The sequence below is a fragment of the Branchiostoma lanceolatum genome, chromosome 3 (assembly GCF_035083965.1).
Source record: "Branchiostoma lanceolatum isolate klBraLanc5 chromosome 3, klBraLanc5.hap2, whole genome shotgun sequence".
NCBI classification, from domain to species: Eukaryota; Metazoa; Chordata; class Leptocardii; order Amphioxiformes; family Branchiostomatidae; genus Branchiostoma; species Branchiostoma lanceolatum.
In genome coordinates, this window is record NC_089724.1 from 11,301,402 (window position 1) to 11,319,920 (window position 18,519).

An 18,519-nucleotide genomic window follows, 5' to 3' on the forward strand; every position below is an offset into this window, starting at 1 on the left:
GAAACTGACCTATTCGGCAATATTGTTTGCACATGACGTTACAACTTCTGAAATGAGATCCCAAATAGCGACCTGTCTGGTGATACTGGACGACAGGCTATGGTACCAAGAGAGACATTTCTCATAGTCTAGTGCTTTCTGAATACGCAGAGGTGAAATAATGTTTGAGTGGGGGTAATCAATTGTTAAAAGGGTCTTAAAACAGTCTCTAGATAGTGGGTACGGTCGCGTCTTTAACCCGTCAACATGGCGGACGCTAGATTACGTCACAATCACGTGACTACAAAACCTTACAGCTGCTGGTGCTCAAACGTCAGCCGGTGCAAAATAAAACTTTCCTTGTCCTTTTTGTTCTGGAATCCAGCGGTTGTTTGCTGTGATGTTGAGGCCGACCCCTACTCCCCCAAGGCAGACGAAAATGTCCGGCTCAGTTCTAATGGCGGGTGATTTATCATCGTTAATCAGTGGTGCCGAGACAGCACGTGGGACACAACTGTCACCCTTGACTTGTGTTAGCACAAGAACATCAGACTAGATGGCAGAAAGCGATGATTCTATTATACTTTGGCGCCTACCATGACTGAAATGTTGTCTGTGTCCCTGTATTAAAACAGTGGGACAGGAGGCGGTGGCAGTTGTCACATCATTGTGCCGACCAGTGGCATGTCATGATGTGGCATATGTTCATTCTTTCACTGACAGAAATATCGGGCACAAAGAATGGGTTAACGCGGTGGCATTTGACTCATAACATCGCGACAATCCTGGAAATTACTTTGCCGCCTCCTTATCTATTTCTGTCTTCAGTCTTATTATTGACGCAAAAGCTGGTCGTCAGGGAATGTCTATAAATAATGACAACCAGCTTCCATACGTTTGTGAGGTTCAAATGATACAAGCAGTATTTGTCAGACTTCTATGGGTACAAAAACAAACCAATATGGCCGATTGGCTGACCTCGAAATGACATTGACCCACTTTCAAAATCCCAATGAAATATGTCAGCGTAGATAAAAGTCAGAACAAAAATATATTTGCAGACAGGAACACAGGATACCTGTCAGCATGTGAGGCATGTTACCGGTAACAGATTAAATACTACAGCAGTACGCTTTGCCTTGTGAACCTCGGACTGTCGTCGGACATGTACAGATGGACTTTATTCCATCGGTCCGTGGGTAAACATGACGTCTGCACGTAAACAGGTGAGGGCACCGGCCATTTTCCCTCCTGCCGGAAACAAGGTATAGTATAAATCATTTCCTCTACCTGTTCTAGAAGCTAGGGCTATATAAAGGCGTTTTGAAGTTGCTTGTGAATTCAGACATGTTTGCCAAGCACTGCCTACTTTATATACATGTACCAAAACCTCCCATGCTGATCACATCGTTGAACATCTTTAGTACATCGTGTAAATCAAATCATTTATAAAACATGTCTACATGTGACGTTTAATTTGCTGCTAAGATGGATGTTGGAATGAGCTTAAGATTCTATACATGGATATCATTCAGAAAAACTCGTGAATTCTCGGGCGTACCTCAGCATAAATGATTTGCAAATCAAACGTAAATCTGCGGTAATGTGTGAAAGTGTACTTTGATTACTGAAGAATGTTATATGCTAGCTGTAAACTGGTGCACTTTGATTTAACGATCTATCATGGCAGGACTAAGGTCATATCAATAATATAGGGGGTGGCTGTGATTGTGCAAGGCGAGCACCTATACTAAATATATAGTTTGTTTAATCAGGAAAGATTTGCTTTGTCGTAAAATCCTCGCCATCATGTACATGTATTTATTTCTCGATGACAATGACTTTTGATAATCAAAACTTATGATCTTATTAGCCATTGTGAAAGAAGGTGCTCCCCATAACCAGTGGTAATTGTTTACACAAGATCAACCCGTAGAAAACGTTGCAAGAAGAACGCCACGGCCAAGGGACGAGCAAACATGGATCGTGTGCAAGTGACATCACCTAGCGGATGGAGGCCGCACAGCACATCGTGGGGCATGGGGAATCCACTCAGGTGAGTTAAGGCTGCACCAAGTATTTTTTATGGATGACGTCCTTTGGAGACCCTTAATCTAATGCGAGAGCGCAAAAAAAAAACAAGACGGGCCGAAAAAAACAAGATGCCTAGATTTGAAATATTATAGTCGACGACACATGTTAGGACACAAATTGAATGAGAGAACACAGTGTAACAACTAACAATTCTTTTATTCATCATGAAAACAGCAATAATTTGAATAAATCAATTGAAGTTGAACAGCAGTTGTTGTCCTGTCCTGTTTCTTTCCATATCCCACTGCTGTCAGGATCATCCTGTCAGCAGTGCATTTTTTTGTACTGCTGACAGGATGATCCTGCCTATAGCCTTAGGCGTTTATTTATGCATTTAGCGTGACGAGTTTGACGTTAATCTTACGATTTGCGGCACTGTCGTAACTCTTTGGTCATAGTTACAGGAAGCGGAATTTCTTGTTTTTTTTCTGGGAACAGACCAAAATCAATGCGCGCGCGGACGTCATCCATAAAAATTACTTGGTGCAGCCTAATATGATATCACGCCAAGAGGGGTACTTGAAGTTGTACTTTATATGTAAATGTAATCGAGAATTTGATACGATTGCCTGGATTAGGATGAACAGAGATGAAACTTCAGATCGGATTCGAATTAAGGCTAATCCTTTGTAATAGTTTTCGGCTAGTTGGGAAGCCCCGCCCTTATCGCTCCACGTTACATCGCTCGCGAAAGGGGCCTTCGCGAGCGATGTAACGTGGAGCCTGGGTCCTGATTTAATGAGGGTGGGAAGCCCTAGGGCCCTGGCTGTATACTTTTCTTACAGCCAAATAAATCAAATCAAGTAACACTTTTGAACTGTTCCAGCGTGTTGGGAGGGATGCTGCTGCTGATGGGGCTGGTGGAGTTCGGACAGCTCGGAGTCCGAGGGGGGCTGATGGAAAACGTCACAGCCTTCATGGTCAGTTTGAAAATTATTTCGAAGACATCTTTCTGTAAAGTAAAGTCACAGTGAAAGGGCATCTCGTGAGCCTGTGTTATGTTTGCCAGATATCAGCCAGTGCGTAATAAGCTCACTTTTGTCACGATGTGCGAAGAATTACAGTTGCAATATATTTCCCCCCAGAGTATGGCTAATGCTGTCTTTTCTATGGTGATATCTGGAGCTCGCAAACTCACATGGGTGAGTCATTGTTTCTAATTGATAATGTGATGACTTCTGTTTTCTGTCTTCAATTTTTTAATGTAGTAACGTTCTCCGGTGACCAATAATTGTATTCCCGGATTTTTTCTTCTTTCTCGAGCAGGCCACGATGTTCCAGCTCCTGTGCATCGCGTCTTTGTTACTGGATGTGGTGTTTGGAGTGCTCATCTTCCTTCTACCGGTAAGAGCTCATGTACGTGTTACTGTGGGACATTTGAAAAGCTATTCTATGAATCTACCAGGCATGTGCGTATCCATGTGTATATAGGTTAGCTACACCATGAAGATAGCACTGTACAGAAACCCCTCCTCGCGAGATATACTGTACTGGCACTGATCATGACATCAGGCAGTCTTTTACGTATTGACATGGAGCTGTTACAACATATTTTGGATTCAAGTCATCTATGACCCATTACTTCAGAATCAAATTTGATTAAGCATCTTTATCAGTGAATTACAACGTATTTAAGTATTCTCATTGAAGAATTTACTTTAGTTTTTGTCTACTTATAATATTCTCTATGTATGTATATCGTAGGAAGAGAAGAAGAACCTTCTGACGTCTTTCCCCAGAGATACCCTGGTCTTCATCGCCGTGGAGTTCATCACAAAGGCCGCCATCTTGTTTTTCAGTATCAGAATAAGCCGCCAACCTCAGATGGTATATTTCAACCAAATTTACATGTCTACAGTGTAAACTTTCTAACTTTCTTCCAGTTCTTCTCTCACTATACATGGCATTCCTAGTCTGCTGGGATACTGATGCACATGTAGAGCGTAAATCAAATTGTTTGTCTCTATGGTCTGAAAACCGCTTACAGTGCCATTTGTTGCATAAAACTAGTATTTGACGTCCAGCATGACATCATTTACAAGTGTACCTATCGCAAACTTGAATCATGAGTCATTAATCCATTACTTACGACTTATAGCAAATAAATACTGCATTAGCTAAGCCAATGGTTACATGACTCCCCTTGGAGGGAAAATGTTACCAGGAAGTCTTGTTTGTTTCAGAAAAGGTCTATATCATCTCCCAGAATAGGCTGGGACGAGCTGGAGAGGTTCCACAGATATGCTGCACCGGAAGTCAGCCGGGCAAAAAGAGACCCGATGTTGCAGCCGACAGATGAGGAGGACCGGCCGGGGGAAGAGGGTGAGAATTACTAAGAATGTTTCATTTGAAAACACCACTCCATTTGCGAATTTGTGAACATGTTAAAACTCTCACGCAAAGAATTGCATTCCACTAACGTTGATTAATAATATTGATATTTATTTTCATACATCCTAGAATACGTTTTGCTGCTTACTGAGACCAGCGCATCGGAAGTGACGTCAAACGGCACACTACACCAAGATGATAAGAACATGTGCGCATGTGCAGAAGGGGATATCTGGGTTTTGAGACAGCCGAGAAGAAAGACGCAGGGGAAGAGATATGGCGGGATTAGGAAAATGCAGAAAACGCAAAAGGACTATAGAAAAGTGTCTTTCACAGACGATGCAGGTTACGCTGAAACAAGTCCCGTTTGACAGAAGATTTTATGCGTCTTGCAATGTGGCTAAAGGTCACGTATGGCAAAACTCCATGACTAAACATGCAATAAGACGATAAATGGCTGGAGGATGTGGAATTCTAGATTTATTCTATAGAATTTAAAAGAATTTCAGCTTATTGGATAGAGCGCGCTAGGTAACTTCATCCGACTGTTTGCACAGCTGAACAATTGTCCCGGTGCCTTGTGGGAGTTGTCCTTCCACGCATGCTCGTACCGCAGCCTCTGATTGGATACCACAGACCATGACACAGGTACGACCGTTACTCTCAGTCACAATGTCAACGGCAGACTTGAGTTTTAAGGCTATTCCTCCAGTGACGTCATGTGCCTGTGAAGACGTTGCTATGGAAACATGTAGTTTTCTATCTCGATCAACTTGAATTTCAGGTATGAGTTGAGCTCCTGTTAATGGGAAGAATCCAAATTTATTAAAATGACCAAAGAAGAAGAAATAAAATAAAACAACCTGCAATATTTCACTTTTATGAGTTTGTATGTTTCTTTTGTTTTTCACTCAGTAAAATAAACCTAGACAGGACAACTACTTTGTCAATAGGAGGTAAGAATCACACAACTGAATCTTGAATTTCTAACAGCTGTTAATTTGCCATTGAAACGAAGGTTTACATGTTACGTTACCATAGATTACATGTTACGTTACCTGGCTGTTCGGGAGGTCTGTCATAAATCCCGGCCACGTCGGTTAGAAAGACGACCCGCGGGGGGCGGAACACGCCACACAGGTGCTGTAACGTACGAGTACATTCTAGGTGACATAGCCGTAAAATCAATAATCAAATTTCAGTTGAATGAACTGGACGTAGACTCCGTTAGCGACGCAAAGATGCAGTGTGGAGAACAGTTTAGGAGTAGTTTTTGGAATGATAAGAGTGATAAATAATGTAACCCAATACGTCAAGTATCGTTCAGAATTGTAACTTTACTAATCCCCCCCGTTAGAGAGAGATGAAATGCAATTCTGAAGTCACTTCTTACCTTGATGATGGTGTCACCACTGAGGATGGTGCAGCCTCGTTTCCGATCTAGAACAGCATCGCCGTGCATGATGGGAACGAACCCCTCCAGGAGCATGTCCCGGATGTTGTCAGTGCCTGCCTTCACTACAGACGCGTCATCGGTTACCCATGACGACAAGGGCTGACAGGAAAATTAACAGAAGATTTTGATTAACGCAAGAGAAGGGGAGACGATATAACTTTACAACAGGATGAAGCAGGTGATTAAATGACAGATGAAAGCAATCGTTAGTATTACACTTTGTTATTTTTTCATAATATATTTAGAAATAAAGCAATTTTTAGAATATGGCATCGCCGATAATACTCACTGACACACCAACTGCGGGGATGCCGAGTCGGACAAACTCTTCTGTTATTATGTGTAGAAGCTGGAAATATAAGTTTAACATTATGTACAGTACAACGTTTAACATTGTGCACACTGTATAACAGTACAAACAATCTTTAAAAATCCACGTCTTTCTTATAACCTTCAAACAACAATGAAAAAGACAACGACAAGTTTCAGGGCAATGGCCAGGCACAGTACAAAAGGAGACAGCACAATAGAGAACATGGCGGACGTGCCGAGAGGCAGCTGGAACCGAAACGCAACCACAGCGGCTGACAATGTCAATCTAAACCGTACCTTGGTGACAGACTGCCGTGTTCTGCAGAAGCCCAGCTTCACAGTCTGAACCTCAGCGGCGGTTTCCTTGTCACGATATCCCCACACCACGCCGTGCTCTCTTGCCTGGAAATGCCCGAAAGACCTGCAAAATGGAGAGCTAGATAGTCATACGCTATTGTATGCGGAGCTTTTACAGATATATTTGACAGACAGGGATACATGAAATTTTGTATTTTCCGTGACTACACCAGATTCACATTCACATTCACCATCTTGTATATCCCTTTCCCGATATAGTTACAACTTACATGCCAAGGAAGGGATTTGATAATATAGCAGACAGAGGTGTGTGTGTGTGTTTTATTAAAACCTTTCTGAGAAAACTGAGGTTCTATGTCTCTCACTTGGCGAAGATACAGGATTTCTGAAAATGGTTTGAAAATCTAAACATTTTATACGTTAAAGGGGCTTTAAAATACCGTATATATACGTATAAAGACATATATGCGTTGCAGGTGTGGAAAGTAAATTCGGAGGTGGGAATGTTGCGATGGTTGGCGAATGTCGGCTACGTGCAACCTTAACCTTGTGCAATTTGACTGTAGCTGCATGTAGTCAACTTTTATTTGTACCATACGTACACTTTTTTCACGTGTAAAACCAAGGTGACGTGAGTGATCGCATGGCGTACTTATTTACGCTGCTCTAGATCAATTACCATCTTCTCCGGAAGAGGAAAAACTCTAGGGACATGATAAAAGGTCACCAAACAAGAAAAAAACACGGAAGAATGCCAAACAGTTGTCTCCATTGCCAGGGCGAGAGTCGGAAGGACGTCTGTTTACACAGACGAGAACCATGAAGGTCAGGCAATCTTCCCTGTTAGAGGTCCAGGAGGAGTTGGCAGCTGTTGGAAAGGCATGCCAGGATTCGGACATTGACTTTCGACTTTTAAAGGGAGCCAGGTAAGAGGAAGACTACCTGTGGTACACATTAAGGCGTTAGGAAAACAAGAATCTCCTAAAGGTAAAGCTATCCGACAGTTCTCTCTGAAATGTCATGTCAATGAAAAAAAAGATGGTCACAATACAAAATACTTAGATGGCGGAGGGTCTGATGGAAACTTTTTTGCTAAAAAAATCTCGTAACTTTATTTGTTTATCATACTTTCAGACTCCATAGATATTGGGCGATACCTAAACGTGCATGTGTGTGTGTGTGTCTTTATGTGTGTGTGTGTATATACATATATATATATGTGTGTGTGTGTGTGTGTCATCTTGTGTGTATGTGTATGTGCGCGTGTCTTTGTGTCTGTGTGTGTGTGTGCGCGTATGTGTGTGTGTGTTTGTGTGTGCGTGCGTGTGTGTCTTTGTGTGTGTGCGTGTGTTAATAGAATGTATCCTACTGTTGCTCTCCGTCGCCTTACGGATAGGCTACTAGTATTTTGCCATTAACTGCCTTTCCATATCTTTCTACGTAAGACTCATCCCACCAATCCCCAGAGCCGGTGACTACTCGGTGACTACTGGGTGACTACTGGGTGACTACGCTGTGAATGTTCTGGTCGTGTCCGGGACGTGCGCGGAGCCGGAGATGCCTGGTACATGAGTGTTGACACGTCTCGGGTCATGTCAGCTGTGTACCTCCGCGGGGCAGCACGCCGCTAGAATCCCAACTATGAGAACATGGCGCCCAGCTAATCTCCAAGCAGACGTTCGGAGAGTACACATGGCATTTTCTGGCTGCCTTTCTGAAGACTTGCTTGTCTGGGAAAAAGGGCAGCCGGAAAATTAAGCGTAACGATCTTTCTTCTCAACGTCTGCCGCCCTGTTATCCACAATGATATGAAATCATTTTATGATGTGTACTTAGACTCCATTCCAAGTCACCATGAGGGTTTTTTGCATAATATTTCTAACAATTTTGAATTATTTCTGATAAAAGAATATTTGAGCAACAATAGTTCTAATTTTCTGTAAAAGATTGAATATGAAAATTTGAATTAATTCGAATTCAATTAGATATTTTTGAAACATTTTGAAACAAAAAATGGTATAAAATGGTCAATAATGGTAGAATGGTGATTGCCCCCATAAAAGTAGGTGCTAATCCGGCCCTTCTGTCTGCTTTTGTACATCTTTAGATTTCTCTGCAGGACACTGTAGGTCCTTTGTATAGAGCATTATTGCCTATATTTCGCAAGGATGTGAGAATTGCTTTCTTCCCATCCCTCCGACCTATCTTTAAAGATGTTACAAATAATGGTAAAGAATGGTAAGAAATTGTAAAAAGTATGAATACTTAGAAACTGTTGGAAATATCATATTACACATCATGAATATTTCTTAAGTTTCAGAAAACTTAAGATATATCTATAAAATTGAAATCACATTCAAATTACTTCAAAAGTATCAAATCTCTTACACAAATAATTACAATAAATTGAAAACATTTGTAAATTATGACAACCCTCTCGGTGACTTGGAATGGACTCTATGCACAGGGCATTCTTTAATTCCATCACTCATTGATGACTATATAGTCCCATAATTTTGATGAACGTCAGACGAATCTTCGGATATCCTTCTATAGCTAACTGGAAAAATGACGCGTAGTTTTACGTTACAGATGAGTCAACACAACAGGTGCAGCCTTCCGCTGGTCACGTGACAAGTGATGACTGGCACTACCCCTGAAGTCGTGAACATGAGGGTTGCTTGAATCAGAATGGGCCCGTCTGATTGGTTCTTTGAAAAGGAAGGTATATCCCTAGGTGACGTCACTTCCTGTTGCAGAAGCTGGGATAACCTGGCAGCGAGGGTCCTCAGTTGCCAGTCCAATGAACAGCGTTGCTAGGGAAGCTGCAGACGACACTTGCCCTGCCCGGCCGCTCTGACTCGTGTATTAGATGATCTTAGATTGAGGCAGAACTCAACACAGACTACAACGACGCTTCGTGCAGCGTGTTCGACCCTCTGGGAAAAGTGGGACTGATTTCAGCGTCCACCGTGGGATCTGAGTAAAAAAGATGGAAATCTACGGACTGAAAACGGTGAGTAAAGGACCTCAACCTTAAGTCAGTTTTATAATATCTGGCTAGCCCGTTGCTTTGTCAGCCTCGCGCGCTATAGCTACAACTGTAGGTCCCGCTTTAACTGTATGTCGGCATCCAATGGATGTCCAAGTAGTCCCATCGCGTAACATGTCCAACCAACCAGTAATACATGCAGTCTAGTGAATGATATGGGCAACGGCAGTTTTAAAATCGCAAACCAATGATGTTGTACTCTAAAGTAAGCCATTTCTAAAAATAATGTGTGTACATGTGCATGCCTCACCCGATACTTTATTTTCATTGGCCATAAAGTATTCGGGTGTTCAGCACACAAAATGATACGGACATAACTGTTACCTTGAACTGTGTTCTACATCTCCACATGCTGTCTGTGTGTACATTTCGACATGCTGTCCCACTGTAGATAACTTCCTATGCCTAAGTCTAAGACTAACAAGTGGATTGGAGGAATACGGAAACGGAAGACGTCTGTAAAGAATGAGAGGGGGATTCCTGAGATGAAAATAAAGGCTTAAATCATTGGCATTGAGGAAAATACACCAAACGCAGTCTCTATGGTTTTAGTTTTCATTCCAACGCGGCTACGAAAACACGCTGTTCATAAACAACTCAAAATGATTACGCAACAGAACGACCACGCCACATTAATCTGTCAAACATACATGACAGACGCCATGCGCCTGTCCAGAAGAGAAGCCTGTTGATCAAATGGACAACCGCGCTTTACTACATACGTTTCAAATTATAATCAAAACGGCATGTAAGAACGAAACACTCAAAATCCTTGCTTGTAGCTGTTTTAATGATTTCGTATGACGCATCTCATAAAAGAAAAACATCATATTTTTTCCAATGCACTCGCTGAATTGAAGCAATTAAACCATTGTTACGTTCATAACGACCCCTCCGACAATAATGATTGAGAGTTTTGTTGCCGCGGAATATATAACAACAACAACAACAACAATCTTTATTGGCACAACAAAAGTTCAACAACTTTCGCAAGGTCTTCTGCAACTATACATGCTAACAACAAACAATGGGATAAGAACTTTGTATCAATATCATCTATCGGGAAAATTCCAGACGTCTACCTCTATCACTGGTATAGTCAGATGGTGTGGCGCCCCCTCCCACATTTAACAGACTTAGGAGTAAGGAGAGGTGGTATATGACATCTATATTAGGCTGTACCACCGTGGTTAATGCCCCTGGTATGGCACAGTCTCCATGGACCACGCACGTTTTTATCAATGGAAAAGTACACGGCGTCAGGAACCAAACAAGGACAGGGCGCCGGTGGGCATGATGTAGTAGCCGATAAGAGTGGAGTAAACACGTCAGAACTGAGGAATCACATTGTAGGGATGCTCCATACGTCTCAATCATTCATGGGTAGAGAGTCATCGCACGTGCTGAAAACTAAGTAGCGTTGGGGAGAAGGTTGGGTTTTTGAAGAGTCTTTGGTGACAAGTCTTTAACAACAACTTAGTTGCTAATTGTGTTTAAAAGACGACTTTTAGAAAGATCCACAGCAGCGACTTACGTAACTAATCATAAACGACACTGTAATTTCTTCGGATTTGGCGACACTTTGCGACTTCCTATGAAATCTTTACCATCTGCACTTGACAAACTATACCCATCACAAGGTCTCTTCTAGCCACACTCCTGCATTCACTACCCGCGCTTTCACCCCCTCAGGACAAACCTGTTACTGATCGCCAAGATCAAAGAAAGTCCACCTCCCCTTGTGGGGTCCGTGTGCCGTTTGGCGCCCCGGACGAGTCGCCGACCCGGGAAAGATGGGTCACGTTTTAGTGAAGTTGAAACATAAAGGCGACAGTGTGCGACTCATAACATGTTTTGTAACCCAGTGTTTTACAGGGGCGTAGCTCCGCCATAGTTACTACTGTCGGCACTTTATCGGAATACTAGCAAGCTAACATGCGTACATGTCAGTTCTGCTGTCCGGTACAGCCAACATTAAAGTAGTCACCTAAACTGATTTCATCATAGATGTATCAAATTGCTTAATAACAAAAATCAAACAACCAAAGTTGTAGTAATAATTGTGGAAGTTGCATCATGCATTGAAATGCTTTCCAGTTCCAACTATGCCCCAGATGGACTCCAAGCGCACAAAGAACTATTAGCCATACAAACAACTACTAAACCATCCAGCTCAGTCGTCCAAGACGTTGTCAAATACAAATTTAGCATCATGTCGACCGTGTTCCTTACAATCTAGTAAAGACGTATCTGTCTATTTGGCGTTTCTATGATAGGATTACGTAGTAAGTCACGATGTTATTGGCGTTCATAGCGACACCACTTCTCAAATTGTACCTCCGGTAGTGTGGATGATTTCCAGCATTTCGTCTGGGCGTTTGAAATATCGATGGATTTTGTCATTGACCAATGATAAACTCCTTTCTCCTAAGAACAGCAGGAAACCGTGTTTTACAATGGGTAGCGTAATCACCTCCATATATTTCTTATATTTTCAACCGCATGAACAGTCACAAACTTCCCCCTCCAGTTTTGGTCAGGTATCGTTCACGTTAAGGTCTTGTAGAAGCAGTTATAAAATGAGGGGGCGTTATTGCATAGATTCAACGATATATCGATGTCTTTTCCATCAAAATCTCCAACGTGTTTCTATGAACGCCCAAAACGGCATGTTTGACGCAGCAAATAAAACAGAACGATGATGAAAACACTTCCACGTGGGCGGTCCGAGAAAGTTGTAATATATGGCTTAATCTCTCTTTTCACTGCAGAGGTTTGTGAAAATTCTGTATATTAAGAAGCTTAAGAAAGACGTTAATCCATCCCAAGCAAAACAGGTTCTACCCGGTTGAAGGAACCGCTGGCTATGCAGCAGTCTTCCCAGGGGGTAAAAAGACCGATTTTGTCCATTTGACCGGAGCCTTTGACAATATTGCGGGTTGGTTCAGTAATTTGACTAACGCTAGCATAGCGGTGCCCTCTCGTTAAGTGGAGACTCTTGGTCATGTAGAGCCTTGAAAGGAGCGCATTTCTTCCTGGGGGGGCACAATACGCCCTTGTCATATAACTCATGTTGAGGTCTTCTAGATTAGAGTGTCCCTTGTGAGGGAAGAGGAAAACAATCAATCGGCCTTGACTTATACTGTGTGCCTCAGTCTGTGATTCCACCGCCCACGTTGTAAGAAAGAGAGTTCCGCTCATGAGAAACTTCTGGACTAGACTGGTGAGAACTCGATCTTAAAGAGTTAAGATAGAGTTCTCACCAGTCTAGTCCAGAAGTTTCTCATGAGCGGAACTCTCTTTTTCTATGTATAAGAACAACCGTTTACTCGAAGACGTTGGCTCCTTCGTTTCGTGTGCGTCCAACTGACGATGTCGCCGTTTCTCTCCCAGGTGGTGATGTCTGCTCTACTGACGCTAGTCCTCGCCTCCACCTCCGCCGGCTTCAAGAAGTTTACCACTGACGACGTGGAAGAATGTGCGGTGGATTTTAAGGGACGACTGCTACGTCGCTTCCGGCCGTACTTCAAACCGAAACGGTCCCTGAAGCCCTTCAAGACGCGGCGCAGCTCCTTCGGGCTGGGGTTCGGGGAGGGCTCGTCCGGGTGCCTGTCGGTGCAGCGGCCGGCCTCGCGGTTCGTGGAGGAGCGGGACCTGTACACGGGCCAGCCGCTGGAGATCGTCAGGTGTGTGGTGTTCATGGGCAAGATCTACGAGCAGAAGATTCACGAGGTCACGTGTCTCAGCGAGGGGCTGCCATGCGGGTGAGTCGGAGATTAGTGATACGGGAGGAAGAATAGTCTTAACAAACACTCAAGTTGGTACATTTAACTTAAACTTGACTGCTAGCTAACCGTAGCATCTGATCATAAGTCATAATTGAATGCATGTCCTAACGATTGTCGCGACCACGTCTGGTCTTGAAGTCTTGAGACCTTTAGCCACCTGTACTACGATAAAGGTCCAGGTCGTTCAGTGAACATATCTATTGATGGTAAAATGAAAAGCGATCCGAGCTATAACTTGTCTTCTGGGGGAGGACGATGCCATGTCCAAACTTGATAGTCTACTCTGTGAAGAAAACTTATAGCTTTCATTCTGACCATTTTCAGTTGGAATCCACACCAGTCCAGCAGTTCTAGAGATCTCAGCACATGCGCACAGCTGTCGGTTATCAAGGACGCAGTGCTGACCAATGGCAGGCGGTTCTTCATCCGACCAATCAGAGTGAAGTCGTGCTGTCAATGCCGCGCGAAGATGTGGCCTTACGTCCTGAACGTCAAACGGTCCAAGTACTCATGACTAGAACACTGTTCTGGAAACTAAACCACTGGTTTTCTGTCCCGATGTAACATTTGTTGGGACTCATTTCACGCGATGTTTTAAGTTGATAAAACGTTGCCAGTTCATGTGTCATTTTGAGGATCTTTGGCGGCTGCTAGTGCGACAAAGCGTCGGTAAAATCGTCCTACGTTGACATCACTGGTTTGAGCAGACGATAAGTTCTCATTTGCGGGGCATTCTGTGATTTTTGTAAAAGTAACAAAAGTCAGAAGTCCAAATACGACACAGAAATGACGTCGAAAGTCAAATATCATCGACTTGATTACTCCCCACTCGTCATGGCACCCAGTTTCTCCAAAAGATGGAAGAACATAGAAAACCAAGGTTAAAAAAAACTCCTTGGAAAAACGAAAATGAAAAAAACAAGAAAAAAAAACAATTAGTGAAGTCAGCCAAAGTTGGCATCCCTGCAAGATACATGATAGATTGTTCTAAAATTCACAGCAAAAGTTGAAAAGCAGCCAAAGGTCTCATCAGTTTAGACTGTCTAGCTCATAGGAGACATGCTCTGGCACGCTTAGAGTTTGGTGCATAACACCGAGCTTATATCATTGTCGTCAGAACAACTCTCTGTTACACACCAAGCACTTATACATGTTTTAAAAATCTTTAATAAGTTATAATTGTGCATTTGGTTATCATCAGTCAGTACTTTGAATCTAGATTGACCGCTTTATGTTGAAGCATGCCTACATGTATGACTACAATATACCATAATGTGTACGGAACGGAAAGTAACAAGGTAAGGGCATATATACTCGTACATCACACAGAGGAACACTGTGATGTAGAACACTGTGATGTAGCGTGCCAAGAAATACAGACGAAAGTACGTACAGCTGACATCAGGACTATTCAAACGTAGGGCATTGGGTCGAGAAGAAGTAGTTGAAGCCTGAAAATAGTCCACAGGAGGAATTCGTCTGGTATGTTATGGAATAGGCGACCGATGGAGCATATCGTTAAAGGGAGGGCAGCCCGATTTAGACCGAAAAATTCCAATTTAATGAGGATATTTCTGCGTAGCCGGGGGCACATGCCTTGGATGATCTAAAAGGGGCTCACTTTCTAGACAAAGGTCATTGCAGGTCGTGTTTCCAAAACAGTACATTTCGCAGATATACTGTAGCTACCTCGTAGCCTGGCTGTCATTCTAGTTAATTTACCGGACCTCTCATAGACCAAGTTGGTGAGGGAAAGTATATGGGAGGCCCGGTAAACTAACTAGGATCGGCTCCAGGCTAGCTAACTCAGAGGAATCGCAAAAGATCGATGCCTGGCTTGGCAGAGAAAAAAGCTTACCACTAGGAAGACCTACAAAACAGTCTGTACAAACAGTTGGTTCATGATAGTCCTGTTGGTCGGCAAGGAAACACTGGAGTTTCACTCAAGAGACAGGATGAATTAAACACCTCTCATGATTCCATTTTTGGCGAGAAAGCAAATCAGACCTATCTTAAGTCCCGCCATGAGTCACCAGTCCTTGACTAAGCTACCTATCATCGGGTTTGCGCATTCCCCGTCTTGTGGAACATTGTTATCCTTCACCAGGCCTTCCTTCGGGGGTGTGGATCGTAGAATTCGGCAAAAAAGGAAATAATTGGCCAGGAAAGCCAGTCCACGGTGAGGTTAACAATTCCCCCTCGGAGTAACTACGTCTACAAATGAAACCTTATGGTGACCAAACTCCAGTGGCAAATATTCTCCCTATAGCCGGCGTAATTAGTCTGGTAGAGACTAGAACATTGTGGAGGCGTGCTTCTTGCATGTACCGACTGTCATAAAGCGAAAGGTATGCGATGCCTCAGCAAAAAAAAAGTTAGTTTTTACGTTGTTTGATTTGTTGCGAAAAAAGTATAACTTTCCTTTTGTAACCACCAAGATACAACGGCGGATTCACTGGACTCTCCATCCTGACACCATAAGCGTCAGATAAAGGGGGTCATGAAAGATGAATGACTTGGTCACTCAGCTGTACCGGATTTCTTTCACGTCTGAGTGTGTGTCATAACCCGCCTGTGATTACCCTACATACCGGCAAAAACAAACTGTAAATCCACGCTATTCAATCGGACCTGTACTGAATGTAAAGGGAGTTTTATTTGTAAGTGTGAAAATGAAAAAAAGGACACGTAGATATCAGAAATTCAGAATTGGCAGTTATGTCCAAGGATAGTGCTGCCTCTCTTTTTGAAAGGAGACAAGACGCATCACCTTTATTGTAGAGTAGATGTTCATGTAGTTGTAAACTGTAAACAATATGATATACATCCGGACAAATTGTGTGGAAATTGAGAGCCGGATGTCCTGTATCGCTTTTTGATGGTTTGCGCCACGCACGATACAGTGCTCAATTGTGTGGTACATATTGAAATTATATGGCAGACTACAATATGGGAATACACAGCTAATAAAACAGCGGAAATGACAAAGTGCAAATGGCGTGTCATTTATTTTACAGTTCCTAAGTGGGGCAAAAAAGCTATTGGATATTTTCCTTTGATGTCCTTGGCGGGAAATGGGGGCGCAGGAAAGTAATTTCGCGGCAGTTGCTCCCGCCAACGCAAGTGTTCAAGTAGCACGATCCGTCACTAAGAAGGCGTAGGCGGAGCTAGCCTCCTTTGCAGTATTCTCCAAGCAGAGGTTTCGTTCTAGCGGGGTAGGAGTGTCTTTTAGAAGCGCAGAGACAAACTTCCCGGCATTAGAACCTGGCCCGTGTTGAAAACCGCGAATCAGCGCTCCCCATGAATAAACACCGGCGCCCCTAGAAGCCCTGCAAAGGAGGTAGGGCAGATCAGGGTTCTCCACTAGTACATGTCCAAGCAGATGTTGGGGGATGGAAAATTGTTTTCTGACCAGCCGGATTTTCTGATGGTCCTCTTTTCTTTTGGGCCAGTCAGAAAATCGGACTTCCGCCCTCAATGTCTACTTGGAGATTACGTGATCAGGCCCGCACGAATAAGCTCTATCATGCATGTCAGATAGTGCTGCGTGTACCGTAAAACTGATTAGGTACAGGTCCAAAATACCGGATCATGAAGTACCGGTACTGTCACGATATAAATTCACACCAAGTATGTGCTTATTTTGTGACTGATCTCCTGACCTCATGCAACACCAAACGTGACCAAAACAGATCATTCAGGCAGGCCGGGAGTTTTGATAGCAAGGCCAAGGGAGTTTGGCGGTAGGAAACCTAGTTATGTTCTTTGAATAAAGATACTGACATTATTGAAGAAGTTCAGAAGAACACATGTTAATTTTTCAAATTGTTCAGGTACAGATACAGGTCCGGACCTGTACCTAAACCTCTGTACCGGTACCTGATGTTACGTTTAGGTACGCAGCACTAATGTCAGAGTTCCAAAATGCCCGCGGGTGTATGTAAGTTGGCCTTGAAGTTGTAGCTGATGACATACCAGTTACAGAGAACAACGAGTTTCACATGGAACTTGAAGACATACCGCTACCCATATTGTCCCATCCGAAATTGTCGCAAATCTCGCAATAGATTTTAGTAATAAAACCAATTCTTCAAATGAGTCGACCAAATTACAGTACAGTTCGTCAATTTGGTACGTGAAAAGAAGTTTACAGGTTCCATTACTTCGAATCCTTATACTGTATTGCTAGCCAATTAGACATTTTACAGTGTTTTACAGTGACGTGTTGTGAGGCTAACGTTAATGATGTAACCCTTGCCTTGGTACAATGTACTTCAGTAATGGCAGCAGCAGGTTTAATATAGAAGGCATTGAGTTAAAAGTGCTGCAAACAGTCCATTACATAGTCTGCGGAAGAACAGTCAATCTAAAACTTCTTGAATTATCCTGTCCAAAGAGATCAGGTTGAAGCGAAGTCATAACTAAATTGACATAAGTAGATAACATCAGGCTAACCCAGCTCCGTGGACGACGATGCAGCGCCCCCTAACTTGTGAGATGATATCCGCAGCGGCCCTGATTGTGTCCAGCCGAGGCGTCTCGAGTGTGCTCTTGTCAGTGACGGCACTCCCTCCCAACTTCACAATACACTCCAGACCTGGCAGAAAACGTTGACACAGAGAACATTTTGTGGACTACAACACCTCAAAATCGTCCGATCATGACGTCATAACATGTCTTCTGACAACGTGATCCGACATATCATCAGTAAAGAAATTGATTATTCCGACATACCAGCGTACGTACGTGTAGCTCAGACCAAGGAGGTTTTATATCTATATAAAACCTCCTTGCTCAGACAAGCCACAACACACGCCAGTTTAGGTCAGTCTAGCCTACGAGCAACACTAACCTGACTCGTACTCCTGATAATGTTATGTAGCAAATATACAAATGTAACTGCCTCCTTTGTCAGTACTGGACAACCAGTACGGAAGTGGTCGTCAGAACAGGAGCTCCAGTACTGAGACTTTCTCAGTACTGGACTTCCTGTACTGGGCAGCTTCAGTACTGTTTTTATCGGAAGGTTTGTACAGTGTAACTTATACCGGTTCCTGCCTCCGCCATCACCTTTGACCTAACGAGGAAGATACCATTCCAAAACAGGGAAACAACAAGGATGACATGATAAAGGAGCCTGCATGTCTGTATGTTATAAATGTTTCAGATTTTGTTGACATCAAACTTTG

At 43.1% G+C, this 18,519-nt stretch overlaps 3 protein-coding genes across 5 annotated transcripts; 2 read left to right on the plus strand and 1 right to left on the minus strand.

Moving 5' to 3' along the window:
* Window positions 1–924: 924 nt before the first annotated feature.
* Window positions 925–5,280, plus strand: LOC136430243 (uncharacterized). Of its 2 annotated transcripts, none has more exons than XM_066420682.1 (8): window positions 925–1,244; window positions 1,904–2,035; window positions 2,900–2,993; window positions 3,159–3,215; window positions 3,340–3,429; window positions 3,778–3,900; window positions 4,257–4,395; window positions 4,534–5,280. In XM_066420682.1, exons 2-8 carry the CDS (start codon window positions 1,959–1,961, stop codon window positions 4,773–4,775), a joined length of 822 nt encoding a protein of 273 aa, XP_066276779.1. In that variant the 5' UTR covers window positions 925–1,244; window positions 1,904–1,958; the 3' UTR covers window positions 4,776–5,280. The 2 variants fall into 2 exon arrangements, with proteins under 2 accessions (XP_066276779.1, XP_066276780.1); XM_066420683.1 differs by having other exon boundaries at window positions 931–1,244; window positions 3,340–3,417.
* Window positions 4,495–18,513, minus strand: LOC136430242 (uncharacterized). 2 transcript variants are annotated; one of them, XM_066420680.1, is made up of 7 exons: window positions 18,379–18,513; window positions 17,786–17,927; window positions 6,470–6,593; window positions 6,150–6,209; window positions 5,798–5,959; window positions 5,463–5,547; window positions 4,495–5,203 (listed from the first exon to the last, which is right to left on the minus strand). In XM_066420680.1, the coding sequence occupies exons 1-7, from the start codon at window positions 18,395–18,397 to the stop codon at window positions 4,932–4,934; spliced, it is 864 nt and encodes a 287-aa protein (XP_066276777.1). In that variant the 5' UTR covers window positions 18,398–18,513; the 3' UTR covers window positions 4,495–4,931. The 2 variants fall into 2 exon arrangements, with proteins under 2 accessions (XP_066276777.1, XP_066276778.1); XM_066420681.1 differs by lacking the exons at window positions 17,786–17,927; window positions 18,379–18,513 and adding an exon at window positions 9,867–10,303.
* On the plus strand, window positions 8,895–16,318 carry LOC136430246 (uncharacterized). The gene is made up of 3 exons (XM_066420687.1): window positions 8,895–9,506; window positions 12,936–13,306; window positions 13,655–16,318. Exons 1-3 carry the CDS (start codon window positions 9,483–9,485, stop codon window positions 13,842–13,844), a joined length of 585 nt encoding a protein of 194 aa, XP_066276784.1. The 5' UTR covers window positions 8,895–9,482; the 3' UTR covers window positions 13,845–16,318.
* Window positions 18,514–18,519: the final 6 nt, after the last annotated feature.